At 38.6% G+C, this 20,444-nt stretch overlaps 1 protein-coding gene across 1 annotated transcript; it reads left to right on the top strand.

The window, feature by feature from the left end:
* Window positions 1-4,292: 4,292 nt before the first annotated feature.
* On the top strand, window positions 4,293-5,237 carry LOC132174195 (ankyrin repeat-containing protein BDA1-like). Its single transcript, XM_059585887.1, has 2 exons — window positions 4,293-4,732; window positions 5,111-5,237. Exons 1-2 carry the CDS (start codon window positions 4,293-4,295, stop codon window positions 5,235-5,237), a joined length of 567 nt encoding a protein of 188 aa, XP_059441870.1.
* Window positions 5,238-20,444: the final 15,207 nt, after the last annotated feature.

Below are 20,444 nucleotides of genomic sequence, written 5' to 3'. Positions count from 1 at the left end.
TTCTCTACTTTCTCAGACATTGCCATATTCCGCTCGGGGGCAAACTTCCTTTGCTTCTACCTCACTGGCCTCATGCTTGGGTCCACATTGAGTTGGTGGAGAATGTCATCGGGACTGATTCCTGGCATATCTTCGTGAGTCCACGCAAATACCTCCATATTTCCTTGGAGAAAAGTTACAAGAGCGTCTTGGATTCCCGAGGCGAGCTGTGTTCCTACCTTTACTATTTTCCTTCTCCCAGCTTCACGTCTTCCAAGGGCTCGGCAGGTTCCCCTTTTAGGGGATCTTTGCTTCGGCTACCCACCACGCCGACCGTCAATGGAGCAGGATCTGATTTCTTCAGAGAAATATTATAACATTTCCTTGCCGCAGCTTGATCTCCTCTTACCTTTCCTACTCCTTTCTCAGTGGGAAACTTCATCGTCAAGTGGTAAGTTGAGGTTACAGCCTTCAACTTACTAAGGGACGGTCGACCAATGATCCCATTGTACGCAGACAATCGATCAATCACTAAGAAGTCCACCATAGTTGTAGACTGCCTAGGAGTTGTCCCCACCTTAACCGGGAGGGAGATGAGTCCCATTGGCTGGACTTGTTCTCTAGCAAACCCTACCAATGGTGAATCAAACGGTTGGATCCTGTCTCGGTCAACACCCATCTGTTTAAAGACCGGCCAGTATAAAATGTCAGCCGAACTATCATTGTCCACCAAGACTCGGTGGATTTTATGGTTGGCAACCGTTAGCGTAACTACTAATGCATCATCATGGGGGAATATTACCCCCCTAGCGTCCTCTTCAGAGAAGGGTATAGCCATCACCTCCTTCTTCGCTACTTTTAGAGGTCTTCCTATCGACAACACTTTGTCATCAGCCTTCGTTCTCCTTGCGTAAGCTTTTCTAGATGAACTAGAAATTCCTCCACTAGCTAGTCCTCCCGAAATGGTGTGGATCTCCCTTACTACATCCTGATGTCGAGGCTGATGGGCATCCCGGTCTCGTCTCGTTTCTGCCTGCTGATTGTGTATCGGCTCAACATACCGATCTTCTCTCGGCCTTACTTCTCGGTTTCTGGGTGCTTCTCGGTTTCCTTCTAATAACGGGGGCTCCTCATTCCTTCCTCGATTCCTCTCATCTACTAGGAATTTCACCAACTTCCCGTTTCTGATGTGATTCTCAATCTCCTGCCTCAAGGTTATGCATTCCTTGGTTAAATGACCATGGTCACGATGATACTCACAGTATTTCTGAGGATCACGTCTCTTAGGGTCGCCTTTCAACTTGCTTGGTCATTTGAAGGCAGGATCCCTCCTTATCTCCATGAATACCTCAATCATGCTAGTATTCAGTGGGGTGAACTTCGGGTTTTGCAACTTCCGAGGGTCCATCCTTGGGTACGATTGGACCACCTTCCTTGATTTCTTCATTTTCTTTTCTTCTTTCTTTCCAACACTAGCCGGTGCTGCCTTCACAATACTACTCTTGCTTCAATTTCTTCCCTTTGAGACTTCATGAGAGCTTTGACGGTTTCTTCCTGATTAATGTACTCGTCAGCCTTCTTCATGAATTGACTGAGAATCACTAACTTAGAACTTTTCGAGAGCTCAGCCATCAGTGGCCCTTCAGCCCTTACCCCGTGGATCAAAGCATCAAGTACTGTCTGCTCACTCGGATTCTCAATCATCAGCTTCTCCTGGTTGATTCTGAGCATGAATTCTTTTAACGACTCTTTTTTCCCTTGGACAAGGGATAGCAAATAAGCCGGATTTTTCTTCCTCTTTCGGGTAGCCAAGAACTGACTTAAGAAAAGGCACCCGAGAGTCTTGAAATCATCTATCGAATTGGCAGAGAGCCTGCCAAACCAATCCTTAGCTACTCCAGTCGAAGTTAAGGGGAAAGCCCTACATAAAATCTCATCTGGGGTACCATGGAGGATGAAATGCGCACAAAGACTCTCCATATGGTCCGTTGGATCCTCGGTGCCATCATAGGTATTAACTCGGGGCATCTTGAATTTGTCAGGGAGGGGTAAATTCATGACCCGAGGAGTGAAGGGCAGATTCGTGTTCTCTATGAGCTCCCCTGCATTGGACTGATCTCCGCCATTGGCTATCAGGAGAACTACCTCTACGTATTTTTTCTTGAGATCCTGCAAGTCAGCATTAACGTTACTCTCGTTATGCCCTTCAGTACAACGATCCTTTTGGAGGGGGGACTACTCCCGTCGAGATCTAGTATGACGAAACCTCTCGGGGTTCGTCCGCTGACCGTTTTCTACATTCTGGACAGTTGTGTGATGGTTGGCTTGAACTGAACTTGCATCATCCTCGTAATCAGAACCTCGAGGCCTCTTCCCCCTGTGAATTTCAGCGCGTCTCTCCTTCTCGGGCCTATCTTCGTGTCTTTTAGTCCTCCTCTCTTCCCGCTCTTGATCCCTTCGGCTATTTCGGCCTTCAGCAACCGTGAGCGTAGTGGCGAGATCTTCGTTCTACTTCTGCAAAGCCTTCATGGATTCGGTCATCTGCTTCATGAACCCAGCTAAGTCAGGAGGTGCTCCAGTGGCCACGTGAGGTATGTCAGGTTGAAGCACCGATTGAGAGTGGGAGCGTGTAGTCACCATATCGGAATGATAAGAATTGATCAAATGAAAAGAAGTTTCTCACAGACGGCGCCAAACTATTGATACACAATTTTCTGGGATGGTGACGTGGCACGCCTTAAGGTTGTGCTGACAACTTCGTGGATGCTTTAGGCTACACACAAAAAAGAACAAGTAGGATTAGAGCCTCCAGTGGTGTCCCGGCGGGGGAGCTCCAATGCCTAAGTCAGAAAGTGAGGAAAGAATATTTAAGCAACCAAAGTTTTCAGAGCTATGATTGCTCTTACTTTTGATGGAAGTCGAGACCTGTATTTATAGGCATGGAGTAGAATTTGTTTCCCCCAAATCTCGAGACTCCTATCCTTAAATATCTGCTTCGCAGTTATATGATAAGGTTTTCGTTTGAGTTAGATAACTTTTTGAATTTGAATAACAGCTTATCCTGCTTATGCAGGGATTGTTTGTAGAGAGTTTCTTTTGAATTGTGAGATAATGATCCTTGGACTAATTTGAACATTTGCGTATCCTTGGTTGTAAAATGACAATTTTACCCTTGTCCTGATTTATTTGCATTTGGAGTTGCGTCTCGGATTTGGCATCTGTTATTCTCCGAGGAGTAGTCTCGGACTCCTGTCCGAGACCTCCTCTGGATACGAAGTCTCCTCGGGGAAAGCTTGCCCGGTATTCTTTTTAGCCTTGGTCGGGTTTGGAACCCGTTGGGCTTTCAAAAGCGGATTCATGGCCCAACACACCTCTTAATTAATTAAAAAATGTTAGTACCATAATAATAATACGAATTCACAAGGCCCATATACACGTACAAAAAAATCTATCCACCACACATGATAAAGGAGGTTATTAATTCAAATCCTTCTTTAACTATTTTTTTCCTTTTGTGCAAACATGTAAAAGAAAATAAAAAAAATAAAAAAAAAAAAGGATTTATCCACCACACATTTGTTAAGGCCAAGGGAAAGGGGATTTGATCTTGTGTTTTTGTTGTTATGGTATTTTATGTAATATGACGATGTGTCTTTTGTTTATTAGAGGGCTCAAAAGACCTGGTTTATGCCATGTCTCTATAGAAATTATTCTCCTAATTATACTCCAAAACATTTTTATTTTTTCTTTAAAAAATAAGAACTCCTTGGTCGTGGAGGCAAATCTTTAAAAAAAAAAAAAAAAAATTCTCGGAAAAGGCAAGGAAGGGTTACCAGCAATGAATACTACCAATCAACTTTAAGTCTTCAATATCATCTACATTGGATGGTCTTGAAATAAGAAAATAATAATAATAATAATAATAAGATTGGTATAAGTGCAAAGGAAAAAAGAGATGATAAAAGTTTAATTAATATATAATGAGGGAGGGAACATGAAAGGGTAAAGATTGTTGTAGCATTAATTTTTGTCCGATGTACTAATCATTATTTTTCCTTCCACTTTCTACTAGTCATGATAGGAGTGAACAATATGGGGGAGCTAGCCATAATTACCATACGTTAATTAAACTTAATCTTCTCATTTCAGCAATAGGAATGGAGCAGAGTTTGGGGGATGCTCAGCAAGGAAGTGTTGATGCCTTGTACTCCTTGATATGGAGAGATGCATATGTTTCGAATAGGATCGATGCGATTTGATTTGTTGAGACTCCTTTACACACAGCTGCATCGGCAGGGCAAACCCAATTTGCCATGGAGATCGTGAGGTTAAACCATTCATTTGCTAGGAGGCTTAATCAAGATGGCTTCACCCCAATGCACCTTACTTTACAAAATAAGCAAACCCAATTGGCCCTCCTGCTACTTGATGTTGATGAAGACCTTGTTCGTGTCCAAAGAAGGGAGGGGGTGACTCCTTTGCATTATGTAGTTGAAATAGGAAACGTTCATCTTTTGGCCGAATTTTTAAAAGCATGCCCCAAATCTATTGAGTATGTAACAGTTCAAAGAGAGACAGTCCTTCATATTGCCCTCAAATACAACATGTTTGATGCTTTTTGGCTCCTGTTGGGATGGCTTCAGCGCGGGCCTAGTTTAGAAATGCCTCACTGTGGGAGAAGAAGTTGCTCAATTGGCAAGATGAGGAAGGCAACACTCTATTGCACATTGCGGTATTCAAAAATCAACCCTAGGTAAGTAGTCTCCAGTACTCATGCTTTCTACTAATTAAAGACAGTGAATAGAGTTGGTATGTACAATATTGAAGGTATATATATTAACATGCAAAGGGTAGCTGTAAGGTTTTAATTACAGAAACATGCAAGAATTTGTCTTCCAGTGATTTTACTTCAACTTCTGGTTGGGATATTTTGTGTTTTGTTTTGTTTTTTTTTTTTAATCTCCTTAATTGATATCATTTGCTTTTATTTTTGTTTTGTTTTTTTTCAAGTTTGCTTTAGCGTTTGGGGGGTTGAATAGTAGCTATATATATATAGGCTATTATGCATTGATGAGATCGTGATTGTGCATCTTTATATCTTGCAGATTGTGCGACTGTTATTGAATTTTAGGTCCTTCTTCCATTGTAAAGTTGATATAAGTGCCAAGAATTCAGGGGGTTTTACAGCGTTTGACATGTTACATAACTCCAATAGTATTGCCCCGACCATTGATAATAGTGAATACAGTACACCCTGAAAATTCTAAAACGACTCCAAATAACACCTACTCACACGTCTAGGAGTTTCACAGAAATTATCCAGAAAAAGATCTAACTTAGCAGTTAAAAGATCAACCAAATACTGATATGAAATATGCAATCAAGAACACAGAAATTTGGTTACGAAGGGAAACCATTTAGAGAACTCTCTAAATGTAAAACCTCTCCGGGTCAGCCAAACCCAGGAAATCAATTCACTATATAGAAGAATAAGGAATACAAGAAGAATAACAAAACCTTTGACTCTTCCTTGCACACGACAAGTGACCCACTTGACTTCTACCTCAGTAGCCCTTTCCAGAACATCTGGCACGATTCTTCTAAAAGATTTCCTTTCACCGAAACTCCGATTGGCTTCACGTATTTTCTCTTCACCAATATTCTTGAACAAATTTTCTCACTCTAAGCACCCTAATTTTTCTCATTGAAATACGTACATTGAATGACAAAATTGGTTGGCTTAAATAGAAAATAAAACAAATTAAAAAGACCATGTCCGGACATGAGCAATCTGGTATCCGAACCTTCCCTTCACAATAATCGTTTCTGGAAATGGGGTCCGGACCCTGCTTCTGGCGGTCCGGACCTCCCCTTCTCAATAATGTTTCTGGAAATGGGGTCCGGACCCTGCTTCTGGCGGTCCGGACCTCCCCTTCACAATAACGTTTCTGGAAATGGGGTCCGGACCCTGCTTCTGGCGGTCCGGACCCCTCCTTCACATAATTGTTTTTGGAAATGGGGTCCGGACCCTGCTTCTGGCGGTCTGGACCCCTCCTTCAAAAAGTTGTTTCTAGTTTTTGTGTCCGGACCCGGATTCTGGTGGTCCGGACATGCTCTAGAAGCTGCTTCCTAAAACACTCATTTTCAACTCCATACATGTAACCCAAATGAGCCAAAACCTAAACTAACAAACTCCCCCTTTGGCCATTCGGGAACAAAAATAATTGTAGTACATGAAAATGACACATCAAAATAACTCCCCCTTTTTGTCTCGGAAGGACAAAGGAAACAAAAAGAAACAGAGTTTTAAATAAGAAAAACCAACAATCAAGTTTTAACCAGACAACAAAAAAAATTATTCTTGCTAGAAACAAACGAAAACAGGAGGGAAAAATTATTCTTGCCAAAAGCTTTCTTTGATGGACTTCACATCTTTCTCCAAATTCGTGAGGCGAGTGTTGATGGCTTCAATGCTTTGGCCTTGAGTTTGAAGTAAGTCAATTATTTTAGTTAATTGACTTGAAATATCTGATGATCCCGAGGATGACGCAACTGGAGAATCTTGAGCAAGTGGAGGCGCCTGCGCAGCTTGAGCGTGAAGCCGAAGTTGGGCATTTGACTTCATCACAGTTGCTTTTCCAAAGTAACCTTCAGGAGCTTCCATATGTTCATTTGCAACAATTTTTGGCAAAGTGGCGTGCAAAATCTTCGTAATGAGACCGCCATAAGGTAATGCAATCGAGTGATCTTCATGGAGCTCGATCATAGTCAACACTAGATGAGTACATAAACAAAACTCAGCACGAGTAATGATGCCATAAATCATCATTGCTCATTCGATAGTCACATGACTATGTCGAGAGATTGGCCAAATATTCTGCAGTACAATCCGAGTTAAGAGTCTCTCTGGAGCCCGTACATGGCCAATCGGAATCTTGTTCAGATCTTCATCCCATACAAGCTGCCGACTTGGATTAAGAACCGCCATGATTTCAGCTTTTGTTGGTTGTGGATCATCTTCCAGAATTGGAAGCGGCTTCTCATTCGTCAATGGAATCCCAGTAACTTCACTGATCAGCTCAGTAGTGATATTAAGAGTTTTCCCGGAGACCTTGGTCTTGAATGACGGGGGACCAACTAAGTCAATGTCGTCGATGTTGTAGTAGAATTCCCGAACTAACCGAGTGTAGGCATTAACAGGAATGAACAAGGAGGTCCATTGATTTTCCTGGAAGATGTCATGAATGAATCAAAACGGTTCCACTCGAAGATCATTTTGTTCTACTCCACGCTCGATCACAATTTTGCGGGTCAAAATGTTATCTTGTAGGACTGATTTTTCTTCACGAGTGCGCTTTCTCCTTGGTGTTGATTCCGAAATTGTATACACCATTTTCTGCAGTCATACCAAATAAAAAACAAAACGAATATCTCAAATCATGGAAGAAAGTATTTTGGAAAATAATTTTTGAGATGAAACAAGTGATCCAATGTGATCCCACAATCGAAAAAGATGCAACCGAAACAAATTTTAAATGTTGATTACATCAACCATGTAATGGGCATTGAGCTATTGATTTTCACAATTGAAAAAATTGCATGTATATTGACCATACCTTGAAATAAAGCACGGTAATAAAAAATGGAACACCATTTCAAAACTGAGTCTTTGAGACATTTTATCAAACACGTTATAGGCATATAGATATGAGCATGGATAAACATATGCCAATAAGAGAAACCGAGTCGTAAATACATCATAGAAAATGTATTTGGGTACAATTATGTGAGAGAGAAGGAAAATCAAATTCAATCAACCACAACAGCAATTCGGAGTGTCAAATTCAAACCCAAACATGTCCATCCGAAATTTTGATTTGAGAACAAAAACTGAAAAACATAAAGGAGAAATAAACATACCGTGGATTGTTGAACGTTGAATGTAGGTGGAGGAGATGGACACACAGAGAAATAAAAGAAATACCACAAAGAAAGAAGAAAAAAAATTGAGAGAGAAAAAAAATGGTTCGGCCGAGAGAGAAAGAAGAAAATGGAAATGCAGGGTATTTAATCAAAACGGTCGATACACCCAATGCAGTGTGCATGTCCGGACATGTAAGCACAGTGTCCGGACCGCAATAATGAAGAAAAAACTAAAAACAAAAAATAATAAAAAAATAATTAATTAATTAATTAATTCAACCTTTTTTATTTTTATTTTTTTTTTTAATTTTTAATTTTTATTTTTATTTTTAAAAAACAAAACAGAAACCAAACAGAACTTGTTTAGATATCTAATAACCCATGTGTGTTCTTATGAAATCTGAACATTGCGGAGTGGTAAAAAACAATTGCACTTGCACCATAAATGTACCAAATGCACGACACAACCTTATTCTGTGAATTCGGTCAAGTAAGCAATTATCAGAAATTTCATGTGATGGTGTAGTGTGTGAAAACTCCCATTAAATCAAATTTCATCAATGAAGGTAAATCTAGGCAGACATTTTGTAAAGGAAGACAAACAGTCTAATTCAAGCCACAGTAAAACCTTATAATGTTAGGACCTAGATTCCCTCATCCGATACACTCCCCCTGAGACTAATCATTCACTTTTACCATGTCCTTTAGTAATCATCTATTTCCGCAATGAATTTGATCACTGATTCTTTCTTTAGGGACAGACAGAAGCAAAACGAAGTCATTTGAGCTTATTTTATGCCTTTTTTTTTTTTTTTTTTTGAAAAATGTTGGAATTTTTAGGAGCTAGGTTCAACTAACGAGTTGGTCAAGTGGATAGAACTGACACTACCTATCTTCCAAGCAAAATGTTTGCTCCAAATTCCCAAACACATAACAAAAATCTAAACCTAATGGGGGCAAAAAGTGCACAATTTTGAACATGAGAAAAACTGACTCTTACTCCTTTAACAGTCTTCAGAAAAACAAGGTATATCAGAAACATATGGAGCAATAGATGTAAATTGCAGAAATATTGACCCCACTCATATGTAAAATATTCATTTGAGCACAAGACATGAGAAACTGAGTATCCAACAATTAAAACAGGCTAAAAATAAACGAAGTAAAGACAATAAAAACAAAGCAAACAAAAACAATAATAAAAAAAATGCCCTAGAACAGCTATAGACAAATATCAATATGTGCAATTTCTAGGCATGTTCTCTGTATACAATCATGAGAGATCGCATACACCAATAGCATTCCTGAGATACTCAAACCTAGATCCATCTAGGGGTTTTGTAAACAGGTCAGCTAATTGGTGTTCAGTAGGCATAAATTCAAGAGATACCACCTGGGTCTCGACCAAGTCACGGATGAAATGATGACGAATGTCAATGTGTTTCGTGCGTGAATGTTGAACCGGATTCTTTGAGATGTTGATGGCACTCGTATTGTCACAGTAGACAATCATTTTTCCTTGATCAAATCCATAGTCTGCAAGAAGTTGCTTCATCCAGATGAGCTGTGTACAGCAGCTCCCAGCAGCTATATATTCGGCCTCAGCAGTAGAAAGAGAGATGGAGTTTTGTTTCTTACTCATCCAAGCGACCAAATTCGTTCCCACATAAAAACATCCGCCTGATGTACTCTTTCGATCATCAGCATTTCCAGCCCAGTCAGCATCAGAATATCCTGCAAGTTCAAGATTTGTATTAGTAGAGAAATAAATTCCAAAATTGATTGTGCCATTTACATACCTGAGGATCCGTTTAACAGCTGTCAGATGGGATTCCTTTGGATTAGCTTGGAATCGAGCACATACACCCACACTGAAAGATATATCTGGTCGACTAGCTGTAAGATAAAGGAGACAACCGATCATACTTCTGTATAAGGTTTGGTCAACGGATTTCCCAGCTACATCTGCACTCAGCTTAATACTCGTACTCATGGGTGTGCGAGCATGACTTTTTTCATCCAACCCAAATCTCTTCACAAGATCTTTGGCATACTTTGGTTGAGACACAAAGATACCTTTGTTGGATTGTTGAACTTGAAAACCTAGAAAATAGGTCAATTCACCAATCATACTCATTTCAAACTCTTGTTTCATTTCTGTAGAAAATTGATGAGCCTGTGAGTCAACTGTAGAGCCAAAGATAATATCATCTACATAAATGTGGACAATGAGAAGTTGACTGCCTTTCCTACGGATGAACAATGTATGGTCAGCCTGTCCTCGGATGAACCCATGTGCAAGAAGGTATGTTGTCAGACGTTCATACCAAGCTCTCGGAGCTTGTTTCAATCCATAAAGCGCCTTTTTCAGCTTGTAAACATGATCCGGATAAGTTGGATCCTGAAACCCTTTTGGCTGAGCTACATATACTTCTTCTTGAAGAATGCCATTAAGAAAAGCACTCTTGACGTCCATCTGATACAATTTGATCTGGAGATGACATGAGATGCTCAACAAAATTCTGATAGATTCCAATCTGGCTACTGGTGCGAATGTCTCATCAAAATCCACTCCTTCAACTTGAGTGTATCCTTGAGCAACCAATCGAGCTTTGTTTCTTACCACTGTACCATGCTCGTCAGATTTATTCTTAAAGATCCATTTAGTGCCAATGATATTCTGATCTTTTGGTTTTGGAACCAAATTCCAAACATCATTCCTAACAAACTGATTGAGTTCATCATGCATAGCTGCCACCCAACTCTCATCTTCTAATGCCTCATCAACCTTCTTTGGCTCAAACTGAGAGAGATAACAAGAATAAGTGACTTGATTGACCACCCTGTTTTGCAGTCGTAACCCTTCATTAACATTTCCCAGCAAATTTTCTCTAGGATGATTAAGTTTGACTCTGGAGGATGGTGCATGAGAGATCAAATGTGGAACTGGTGAAGGGGTCATGTCTTCAGTATCTGAAGGTATTGAAGTACGGACCGCTGAGCTGTTCGGACTAAGAGTCTCATGAGTTTTATTAGACATATCAACTTGCTCCCCCTCAACCTGAGGCTCTTCTTCTGCAAAATGGTCATTGGTAGTTTCATCATCGATGACAACATTGACTGATTCCATTACTGTCTTGGTTCTTTTGTTATACACACGACAGGCTCGACTTGTATTAGAGTATCCAAGAAAAATTCCTTCGTCGCTCTTTGCATCAAACTTCCCCAAGTTTTCCCTATCACGAAGAATGTAACAGGTACTTCCAAACACCCTAAAATATTTGACAGTGGGTTTCTTTCCTCGCCATAGCTCATATGGTGTCTTGGTAGTTGTAGGTCTGAGAAAAACTCGATTAACAATATGGCATGCTGTATGGATTGCTTCTCCCCAAAAATGTTGTGCCAAATCCTTAGCATGTATCATAACTCTAGCCATTTCTTGTATGACTCGATTTTTCCGTTCAACTACTCCATTTTGTTGAGGAGTTATGGGGGATGAGAATTCTTGTTTGATACCTTGCTGAGCACAATAATCCTCAAAACTTGAATTCTCGAATTCTCTGCCATGATCGCTTCAGATCCGCTTTATGAGACAGTCTTGTTCATTTTGGATTTTCTGAAACAAGATCTAAGCTTGTGCAAAGGCTTCAGATTTTTCTCTTAACAGAATTACCCATGTGTATCGAGAGAAGTCATCTACGATCACCATAATGTATTTCTTGCCTCCCAAACTAGCTGTCCGTGTAGGGCCCATGAGATCTATGTGAAGAAGCTCTAAGTTTCGAGAGGTAACAATACCTGAGATCTTTTTGTGAGGAGTTCTAGTTTGTTTCCCCAATTGGCATGGGCCACACTTTCCTTTATCAGCCTGATGAATCTTTGGTAGATCAGCTATGGCTTCTGTCTTAGAAATTCTGACCAGATCATGAAAATTTAGATGCCCCAACCATTGATGCCACCATTATCCAGTGTCCAGGGTTGCCTTATCGCATTTTATTTGGGAATTTGAGGAGAGACAATAGCAATTGTCAGCAGTGCGCTTTCCTCCCATCAACCATTTTCCTTGAGAATCAAATATGTTGCATTCTTTCTTGGAAAACTGGACCACTAAATCATAATCACAAAATTGGCTGATGCTCAATAAATTTGTCCGGAGACCTTCAACATACAGTACTTCTTATGGAGTAGGGGCACCGGAAATTTCCACAATTCCTTGACCAATCACCTTCGATTTGCTGCCATCTCCATAAGTGATGCTTCCACCTCCTTTGCCTTCTTTAAGCTCTTTGAATAGAGACTTATCACCTGTCATATGTTTTGAACAACCACTATCCAGAAACCACAAACACGAGTTAAGCACACTTAAGGCAGTATGAGCAACAAGACATAGATGATCCTTCCTTTTAACCCAGACATGTTCCTTTTGAGGAGGAACTTGCACATTTTTGTCAATTAAATTAGACATATCTTTTATATCAACAGAATTTGACAAAACAGCTAACTTTGCACTAATAAGTTTCACTTGAGCAGTTAAAACTTTTAGTTGATTTCCAATTCCAGGTTCATCTATTCTAGGAAAATTCTTCTGAGACCATGGTTGTTTAGCCCTAATTTGAAAACAGTTTGGTCGAGTATGACCTTTGACACCACAGTGAAAACAAGTAGGGATGAAGTTAGTCCTTACCGGAACTTTGAATTTCAACTTATTTTTCTTGGTCACATCTTCTGAACTTTCTTGAGGTAAGCAAGAATTCTCAATTTCCACATCTTTCATTTTAGGTTTCACAAACATGATTTTTGAAGTGGTTGCAACATTTGAAGAAGATGCATTAACATGTTTATTAAAACCCAATCCAGTCCTATCATGTGAATGTTTCTGATTTCCTAACATTTGATTCAATTTATCACTAGAAAACTTCTTTAAATGATCATTCGAATCATTCAAATTCTTTTCCAGAGATTTCACTTTAGCAATCAGCAGGAGATTTTCAGAAGTCAAAGTGTTTCGAATAGCTAAACATTCATCCATAGATTTCAATAATCTTTCTTTCTCAAGTTCAGCTTCTTTCAGATTTTTCAGATTTTTCCTATTCAGCTTGTTCAATTTATCACATTCCACAAACAAGTTATTATAAGCAGTTTGTAAATCAACCTCATCATCAGATTCAATTTCAGATTCATTTATCATGTGAGGTGAGTTAACAGTCTTATAATAATTATCATAAGAAGCAGTAAAAGCTAAATAATTCACTCCTCCTTCAACTTCTTCTTCGAATTTTTCATCATCCGATTCATCACTCTGAGTGACATTGAAAGCTTTACCTTTGGATTTTTTCAGATTAGCACATTCAATTCGAATATGACCCCTACCCCCACATTCATGACATTTTCGTTCACTAGTGAACTTATCTTTCTGATCAATCTCTAAGTTCTCACGTGGATTATTTCTAAATTCACCTTTAGGTTTCACAGGAATTTTTGAGTCACGATTTTTAAACCGTCCATTCACGGGTCTAAAAAATTTTCTAAATTTTTTAGCAAACAGGGCAAATTCTTCATCATCCCCAGAATCCTCATCAGACGACCCACAAGAATTGACTTTAACATTTTTTGCTTTAAGAGCAATGTTTTTAGTTTTCTTGAGTTTGGGTAGAATTAGTTCAAAAGTCTGAAGGGAACCTACAAGTTCTTCTACTCTCATAGTATCTAAGTCTTTACTCTGTCGTATAGCAGCAATTTGGGGAATAAACCTCTCAGGCAAAGATCTTAAGATTTTTTTCACCACTTTAGCATCATCCATTTTCTTTCCCAAATTAATGGTAGAGTTTCTAATGGCACTAAGCTTTGAATAGAATTCATCAAAAGTTTCATCTTCCTGCATTCTAATCTCCTCAAACTGAGAAACAACATTTGAATTTTTGAAGTTCTAACAACCTTAGTTGCTTCATGTGTGATTTCTAAAGTTTCTCAAGCTTCCTTAGCTATTTCACATCTAGAAATTCTAGAAAATTCCTCATTTGAAACAGAGATGTAAATAGCATTTATAGCTTTGTCATTCGCAGTAGCATTATTCTTTTCCTCCGTTGTCCATTCAGCAATTGCTTTGTCTGGACTTGTCCATCCAGATTCAACAATATGCCAAACATTAATGGATTTAAAATAAGCTCTCATACGAATTTTCCAAAGCGTATAATTGGTTCCGTCAAAGACGGGAAGAGAATTAGGAGCAACCGTAAGAGCATTTGATATGGAGTCTTGGATCACACTCAGGAAAAAATTCCTTCACAGAGTGAACCCGCTCTGATACCAATTGAAAATTCTAAAACGACTCCAAATAACACCTACTCACACGTCTAGGAGTTTCACAGAAATTATCCAGAAAAAGATCTAACTTAGCAGTTAAAAGATCAACCAAATACTGATATGAAATATACAATCATGAACATAGAAATTTGGTTACGAAGAGGAAACCATTTAGAGAACTCTCTAAATGTAAAACCTCTCCGGGGCAGCCAAACCTAGGAAATCAATTCACTATATAGAAGAATAAGGAATACAAGAAGAATAACAAAACCTTTAACTCTTCCTTGCACACGACAAGTGACCCACTTGGCTTCTACCTCAGTAGCCCTTTCCAGAACATCTGGCACGATTCTTCTAAAAGATTTCCTTTCACCGGAACTCCGACTGGCTTCACGTATTTTCTCTTCACCAATATTCTTGAACAAATTTTCTCACTCTAAGCACCCTAATTTTTCTCAATGAAATACGTACATTGAATGACAAAATTGGTTGGCTTAAATAGAAAATAAAACCAATTAAAAAGACCATGTCTGGACATGAGCAATCTGGTGTCCGGACCTTCCCTTCACAATAATCGTTTCTGGAAATGGGGTCCGGACCCTGCTTCTGGCGGTCCGGACCTCCCCTTCACAATAACGTTTCTGGAAATGGGGTCCGGACCCTGCTTCTGGTGGTCCGGACCCCTCCTTCACATAATTGTTTCTGGAAATGGGGTCCGGACCCTACTTCTGGCGGTCCGGACCCCTCCTTCAAAAAGTTGTTTCTGGTTTTTGTGTCCGGACCCGGATTCTGGTGGTCCGGACATGCTCTAGAAGCTGCTTCCTAAAACACTCATTTTCAACTCCATACATGTAAACCGAATGAGCCAAAACCTAAACTAACACACCCCACACTTTGCGGGCACAACAATCATGAATTTAAGCGTTTTCCTTTTACTTGCGGTTTGTAATCTGACATCCTTTTGCATAACGGTCTTTACAATATTCGTCCTCCTCCCTGGTGGTTTTAGAGGTGGACTGTTCAGCATACCCCTTTATATCCTCTCTCTGTGTTTTATCATGTCATTATGGATCACAGCTCCAGTAAACATTCAAGTAAATCTTCTTCTGAATATTTTTTATTTCTTTCTTTCTCCTCTTCTGATTGTGTGTTTGGAAGGCATTGTGAGGCTGAGACGAAGAAAACTTGTCCCGGCCTTTCTTCCGAAAGCAAAACTGCTTGACCCTCTTACATAGATGAGTGGCATTTCGCTTATTCCCCCAGCGGGGAAACTAATCATGGATGAATAATAGCTCTTTCTAGCAACTCCCTGTTTTTAGTAGTCTGTGCTTTGCTACAACATCATTTTGTGTAATAATCTATCTCCATTCTCCTCCCATGGACTCTTGTTAGCCTTTATTGCTTCATACCCATGAATATGATTCTCCTCCTTTAATAAACGTTGGTGGTGAAGTTTGTCCTGCTTTCGTTGCTTCTCATTGTCACTTTGTTCAAGATCCATAAAGAAGTTGTATGGGATTTCCTTCTGGTCCACAATTTACACCAAAGTGAGGTGCAGTGCGAGCTAAGCAGTTGGCCGGTTAGCCTGTTTGTACTTAATTTCAGTTTTATCAAATTTCTTTCTGTAATTGAAGACTTCATCAAATAGATAATTTCTTTTTATATTCTGTCTCTTCTTCTAACAAAATACTTATAAACTATTAATTATACAATTTATACTCCAAAAAAACAAAAACAAAAATTCAGTAAAAGAATCCCTCCCTCGTCGTGGAGGGCCATGGAGGTTGAGGTTGGTGTGAAATTGAAGGAAAATGAAAAAGAAAAATGCTTGGTAGTTGCTTCAGGCATAAGCATTTTCTCAGCCAAGCTTTGATTTAAACCAAAACGATCCGCTTCATTGAGGAACCGGGCAAAACAAGAGATACAAAATAATCTTAAAAATTTAAAACGATGATTTTGCCCTCTTATATTGTGCTAACCGGTTTCTCTTCATTTCGAGAATCTCATTCTTGATTTAAAAAAGTCTCATTTGGCCCGAGTTGTATGTAAATGATGGTCCATAACTGCAAGGCCCTACATGAAGGCCTGACTCGCCCAAGCTATCACTCTATTAATGAAGGTCGGACTTGACCCGATAGAGCTTTCAATTTACAAATAATACATACTAGGAATAATCATAAAAATTTAAATAGTCTTAAAAAAATTAGAAATTGATATGATAAGTTCTAGAGAAGGCTTGACACACTACGGAGCAATTAAGGAGAATCATCAAACCAGGAAAGAATTCATCTTCTTTTGGATGAAGAAAATTTCATTGAAGCCTTGGTTGGGTGTTGGTCCGCTCTACAAAATTGTTGGAACCCAAACCCATCGGACCAACCCAAGCCCAAAAAGTTGAGTTATATTTTGCTTTGGCCTGTCTTTTAAGACTACATTTCTCAAGGCATGCAACTAGAATACTTGTACCGTCCTTCCTCTACATTCTAATATAAATAATTTGGAGTTTAAATTTATGGGCTTTTTTTAGTTTTTACTTCAATTGATCCTTGAGCAGTCTATGAATAATAACATAACTCAACTCCATTACATGGACGCCATTCAAAGGAAGACTCTAATTAGTAGATGTAGTATATCTAATTATATAATTTAAGGTCCCAATTGTGTGATAATTTTCAATATTTTTAATATCGAAAACAGGCCACAAGAGCCACTATGAAATAAGTGTGATAATAGACATGAAGTGTAGCATTACTTGTCAATTAAACCCACCACTATTCGTTATGAATGATGAACTCCTCCGGCTATTAGAATACCTTGTCTCTCCCTTCAAGTCTCCAAGGTTTCGTTTATTCTTTTTTCTTTTGTCATGGTGGTGTTACGGCTATATATTATTCCATGGTTTTAACTTTGAACTTTGCCCAGAAAAATAAGAAGAAAAAAATTTGCTATATATTATTCTATGTTTCTCCCATGAGAGTTGTTCACGCGAGCAGGGTTGCACTATGCTTCTCTTTATTTTGTTTTCTTTTGTTACGGTGGCGTTATGGCTATATATTATTATATGGTTTCAACTTTGAACTTTGCCCAAAAAAAAAAATACTATATATTATTCTATATTTCTCTCATGAGAGTCGTTTACGTCAAAGAGTGGCACTGTTGTACCTTAATAATCTTTCTCTCAATTTGATCCTCCTGCGACTTGAACTCACCACTTATCTTAAAAAGGTAAATTTAAGAATTTAATCAATATTCTAATACATACCAAACAATCCAAGCACACATATGAATATGAAAGAGCTCCATTTAGCAAACATCCTTAATTATGTTGTGGTCCTTCTCTCTTCTTCCTATTTTACAAATTATCATTAAATATGTGAGATCTATTTAAGTTTGACACCTAAGAAGAATAATTTATGAAATAGAAATGATCCGTTAACCTAAAAAGGAATAATATTGTAAATTTCAAACAACGTTAAACACGTAGTTGGTGTGTAAATCTCATCCAAATCCTATAAATAAAGTGCTGTACGGCCAATCTTTTCATCATTTAAAGCCATTTCCTTTCACTGTCTATCAGTTTATTGATTCGGAGGGATGCAAATGCTTATTATATATTGGAATACTTGCTGCCTCTCCGCTCAAGTCTCCATTTGTTCCCTTTAATTCTTTTCTTTTTTGTACGTCTGGATTCCTATAATATTTAAGCGATCCTATGGAGAGGTTCCCCGCCTCTTTTTCTTCTTCTTTTTTCTTTTCATTTCGCTCTTTCTTGAAATTTCGTTTCACTTTTGAATTTTCATCGCTGAGAACTCAAAAATATTCATCTCGATCTGGTGGGTATGTTTGTGTAGCATTTGAATTTTATTTTGATAATTTGGTCAATTTTGCACATCATGAGCATTCACAGATTCAACTCTAATCCGATTTCTTAAATCTCAATTCATGAAGAAAAAGCTTTTAAAAAATACCCTCTGAAATAGAATTAGTTGGTTTTGGGAACACCAAGAGGACCAAAATTGCATGCTACCCTAAATTTAGGATAGCCTTCTCTTAATATTATTTTAATATAAAAGGACTTTATTATTATTTTTTTTGAAAGAATATTTAAACCGTATATAGAAAATGATAAAGGGAAGGTATTGTGAAATGTATTTGAATAGGAAAGCAAAATGTAATTTGGTTCACTAAATTTAAGAAAATTTTAAGGAATGCTGTTACTAGTGCTCTAAGCACATGGAGAGGTTCCCTTGTTTTTTTCTTTCATTTTTGTACGTATGGATTCTTATAGGGAAAAATATAAAAAAGCTCCACAAACTACCAGTCGTTTTCGATTTAGCCCCCTAATGTTCCAAAAGTGATAAAGTAGCCCCCCAAACTACCAAATTATTGCATTTTGGCCACTCCGTTAGTCAAAACTGTCAGTTTGGACGGAAACTGCAAAACGACGTCGTTTGTTACGGGTAAGTTTCTACAATGCCCTTTTGAGAAAAATATTAAAAAGCCCCCCAAACTACCAGCCGTTTTCATTTTAGCCCCATAATGTTCAGAAAGTGATAAAGTAGCCCCCTAACTACCAAACAGTTGCAATTTGGCTACTCCGTTAGTCATTACTGTCAAATATGATGAAAAATTCAAAACTACGTCGTTTTGACAATGGTAAGTTACTAAAATGCCCTTTTAGAAAAAAAAATCATATTAAAACAAGCACGCTAAACGGCGCCGTTTTGCTTGAAATTAGGATTTCCTTACACTTACCAAAACGGCGCCGTTTTGATAAGTGTTAGGAATAAAAAGAAAAAACCTTAGACACCACGCAGAAAAAACCCCCAACCCCAGTTTATCTCTCTCCCCCAAACCGCCGACCACCACATCGTTCTATCTCCGGCAACCTTCTCCCTCAAGTGAAAAAAACGCAACGCCCCTCTCTCTCTTTCTCTCAAAACGACTGCCCCTGCCACCACCATCCATCACCGCCGGCCACACCATCCACTAGCTACGAAGCGCCACCGAAAAATTCTTACCCATTGTAGAAATCAAACAAAAAAACCACGTTCGTAGATAAACAACACCGATCCGACAGCTATACCATGAAATACAATAAAAAGATTGAGTTATGGGTAAGATTTACAGGCTGCCGGAGATAGACGACGTGGTGGCCGGCGGTTTTGGGGAGAGAGATAAACTGGGGTTGGGGGTTTTTTCGTGGGTCACCTGCGTGGGGTCTAGGGTTTTTTCTTTTAATTCCTAACACTTACCAAAGTGGCATCATTTTGGTAAGTGTAAGGAAACCCTAATTTCAAGCAAAACGGCACCGTTTTGCTTGCTTGTTTTAATATGATTTTTGTTTTCCAAAAAGGGCATTTTGGAAACTTACCATTGCCAAAACGACGTAGTTTTAAATTTCTCATCATATTTGACAGTAATGAATAACGGAGTGGCCAAATTGCAATTGTTTGGTAGTTTGGGGGCTACTTTATCACTTTCTGAATATTAGGGGGCTAAAATGAAAATGGCTGGTAGTTTGGGGGGCTTTCTTATATTTTTTCCAAAAGGGCATTGTAGTAACTTACCCATAACAAACGACGTCGTTTTGCAGTTTCCATCCAAACTGACAGTTTTGACTAATGGAGTGGCCAAAATGCAATAGTTTGGTAGTTTAGGGTGCTACTTTATCACTTTTGGAACATTAGGGGGCTAAATCGAAAACGACTGGTAGTTTGTGAGGCTTTTTTATATTTTTCCCTTTTTTTACCATAGCCTGAGAAAAATAAATATATACTAATGGAACACGTGTGCAACATATTTTTGACACTCGTAGGAACATTGTTTTTCTTGACTTTTCTAAGCTTGATGACTATTCTCTCTTTAGTTTTTGCATGTGTGAATCGTATATTTTGCTGTGCCGAATCTGCCGATTGATTTGGATCGAAAAAAATTGGATTGGATTTTGCATTGTCCAACCCAAAGATAAATTCAGTAAATAAAAAAGTGGAGAGTATTTTAATATTTTTTTATAGAATTCCTTAGGATTTAAGGTGGAGGGAATAGAAATTAAAAGTTATTAAAAAAATTTTAACTTTGAGGTATCATATCAAAACACGTAAAAATTGATGAAATATTGTGAAGTTTTTCTTATTTTTTATTATTATTTCGGCTGCTTATATATTCTCACTCTCTCAAACTCTGCAATGGGTGTTTTGGTGCATGTATTTTCTTGGTTTCTTTGTGTGTCTTGTATT

The sequence above is a fragment of the Corylus avellana genome, chromosome ca3 (genome assembly GCF_901000735.1).
Source record: "Corylus avellana chromosome ca3, CavTom2PMs-1.0".
NCBI classification, from domain to species: Eukaryota; Viridiplantae; Streptophyta; class Magnoliopsida; order Fagales; family Betulaceae; genus Corylus; species Corylus avellana.
This window is presented reverse-complemented; position numbering and strand designations above follow the sequence as displayed.

Excerpts from the sequence above, each read along its gene's own strand:
- LOC132174195 (XM_059585887.1), top strand. The coding sequence starts at position 4,293 with ATGGAGATCGTGAGGTTAAACCATTCATTTGCTAGGAGGCTTAATCAA. Across the intron at positions 4,733-5,110 it reads TATTCAAAAATCAACCCTAG|GTCCTTCTTCCATTGTAAAG; the intron begins GTAAGTAGTCTC and ends ATTGAATTTTAG.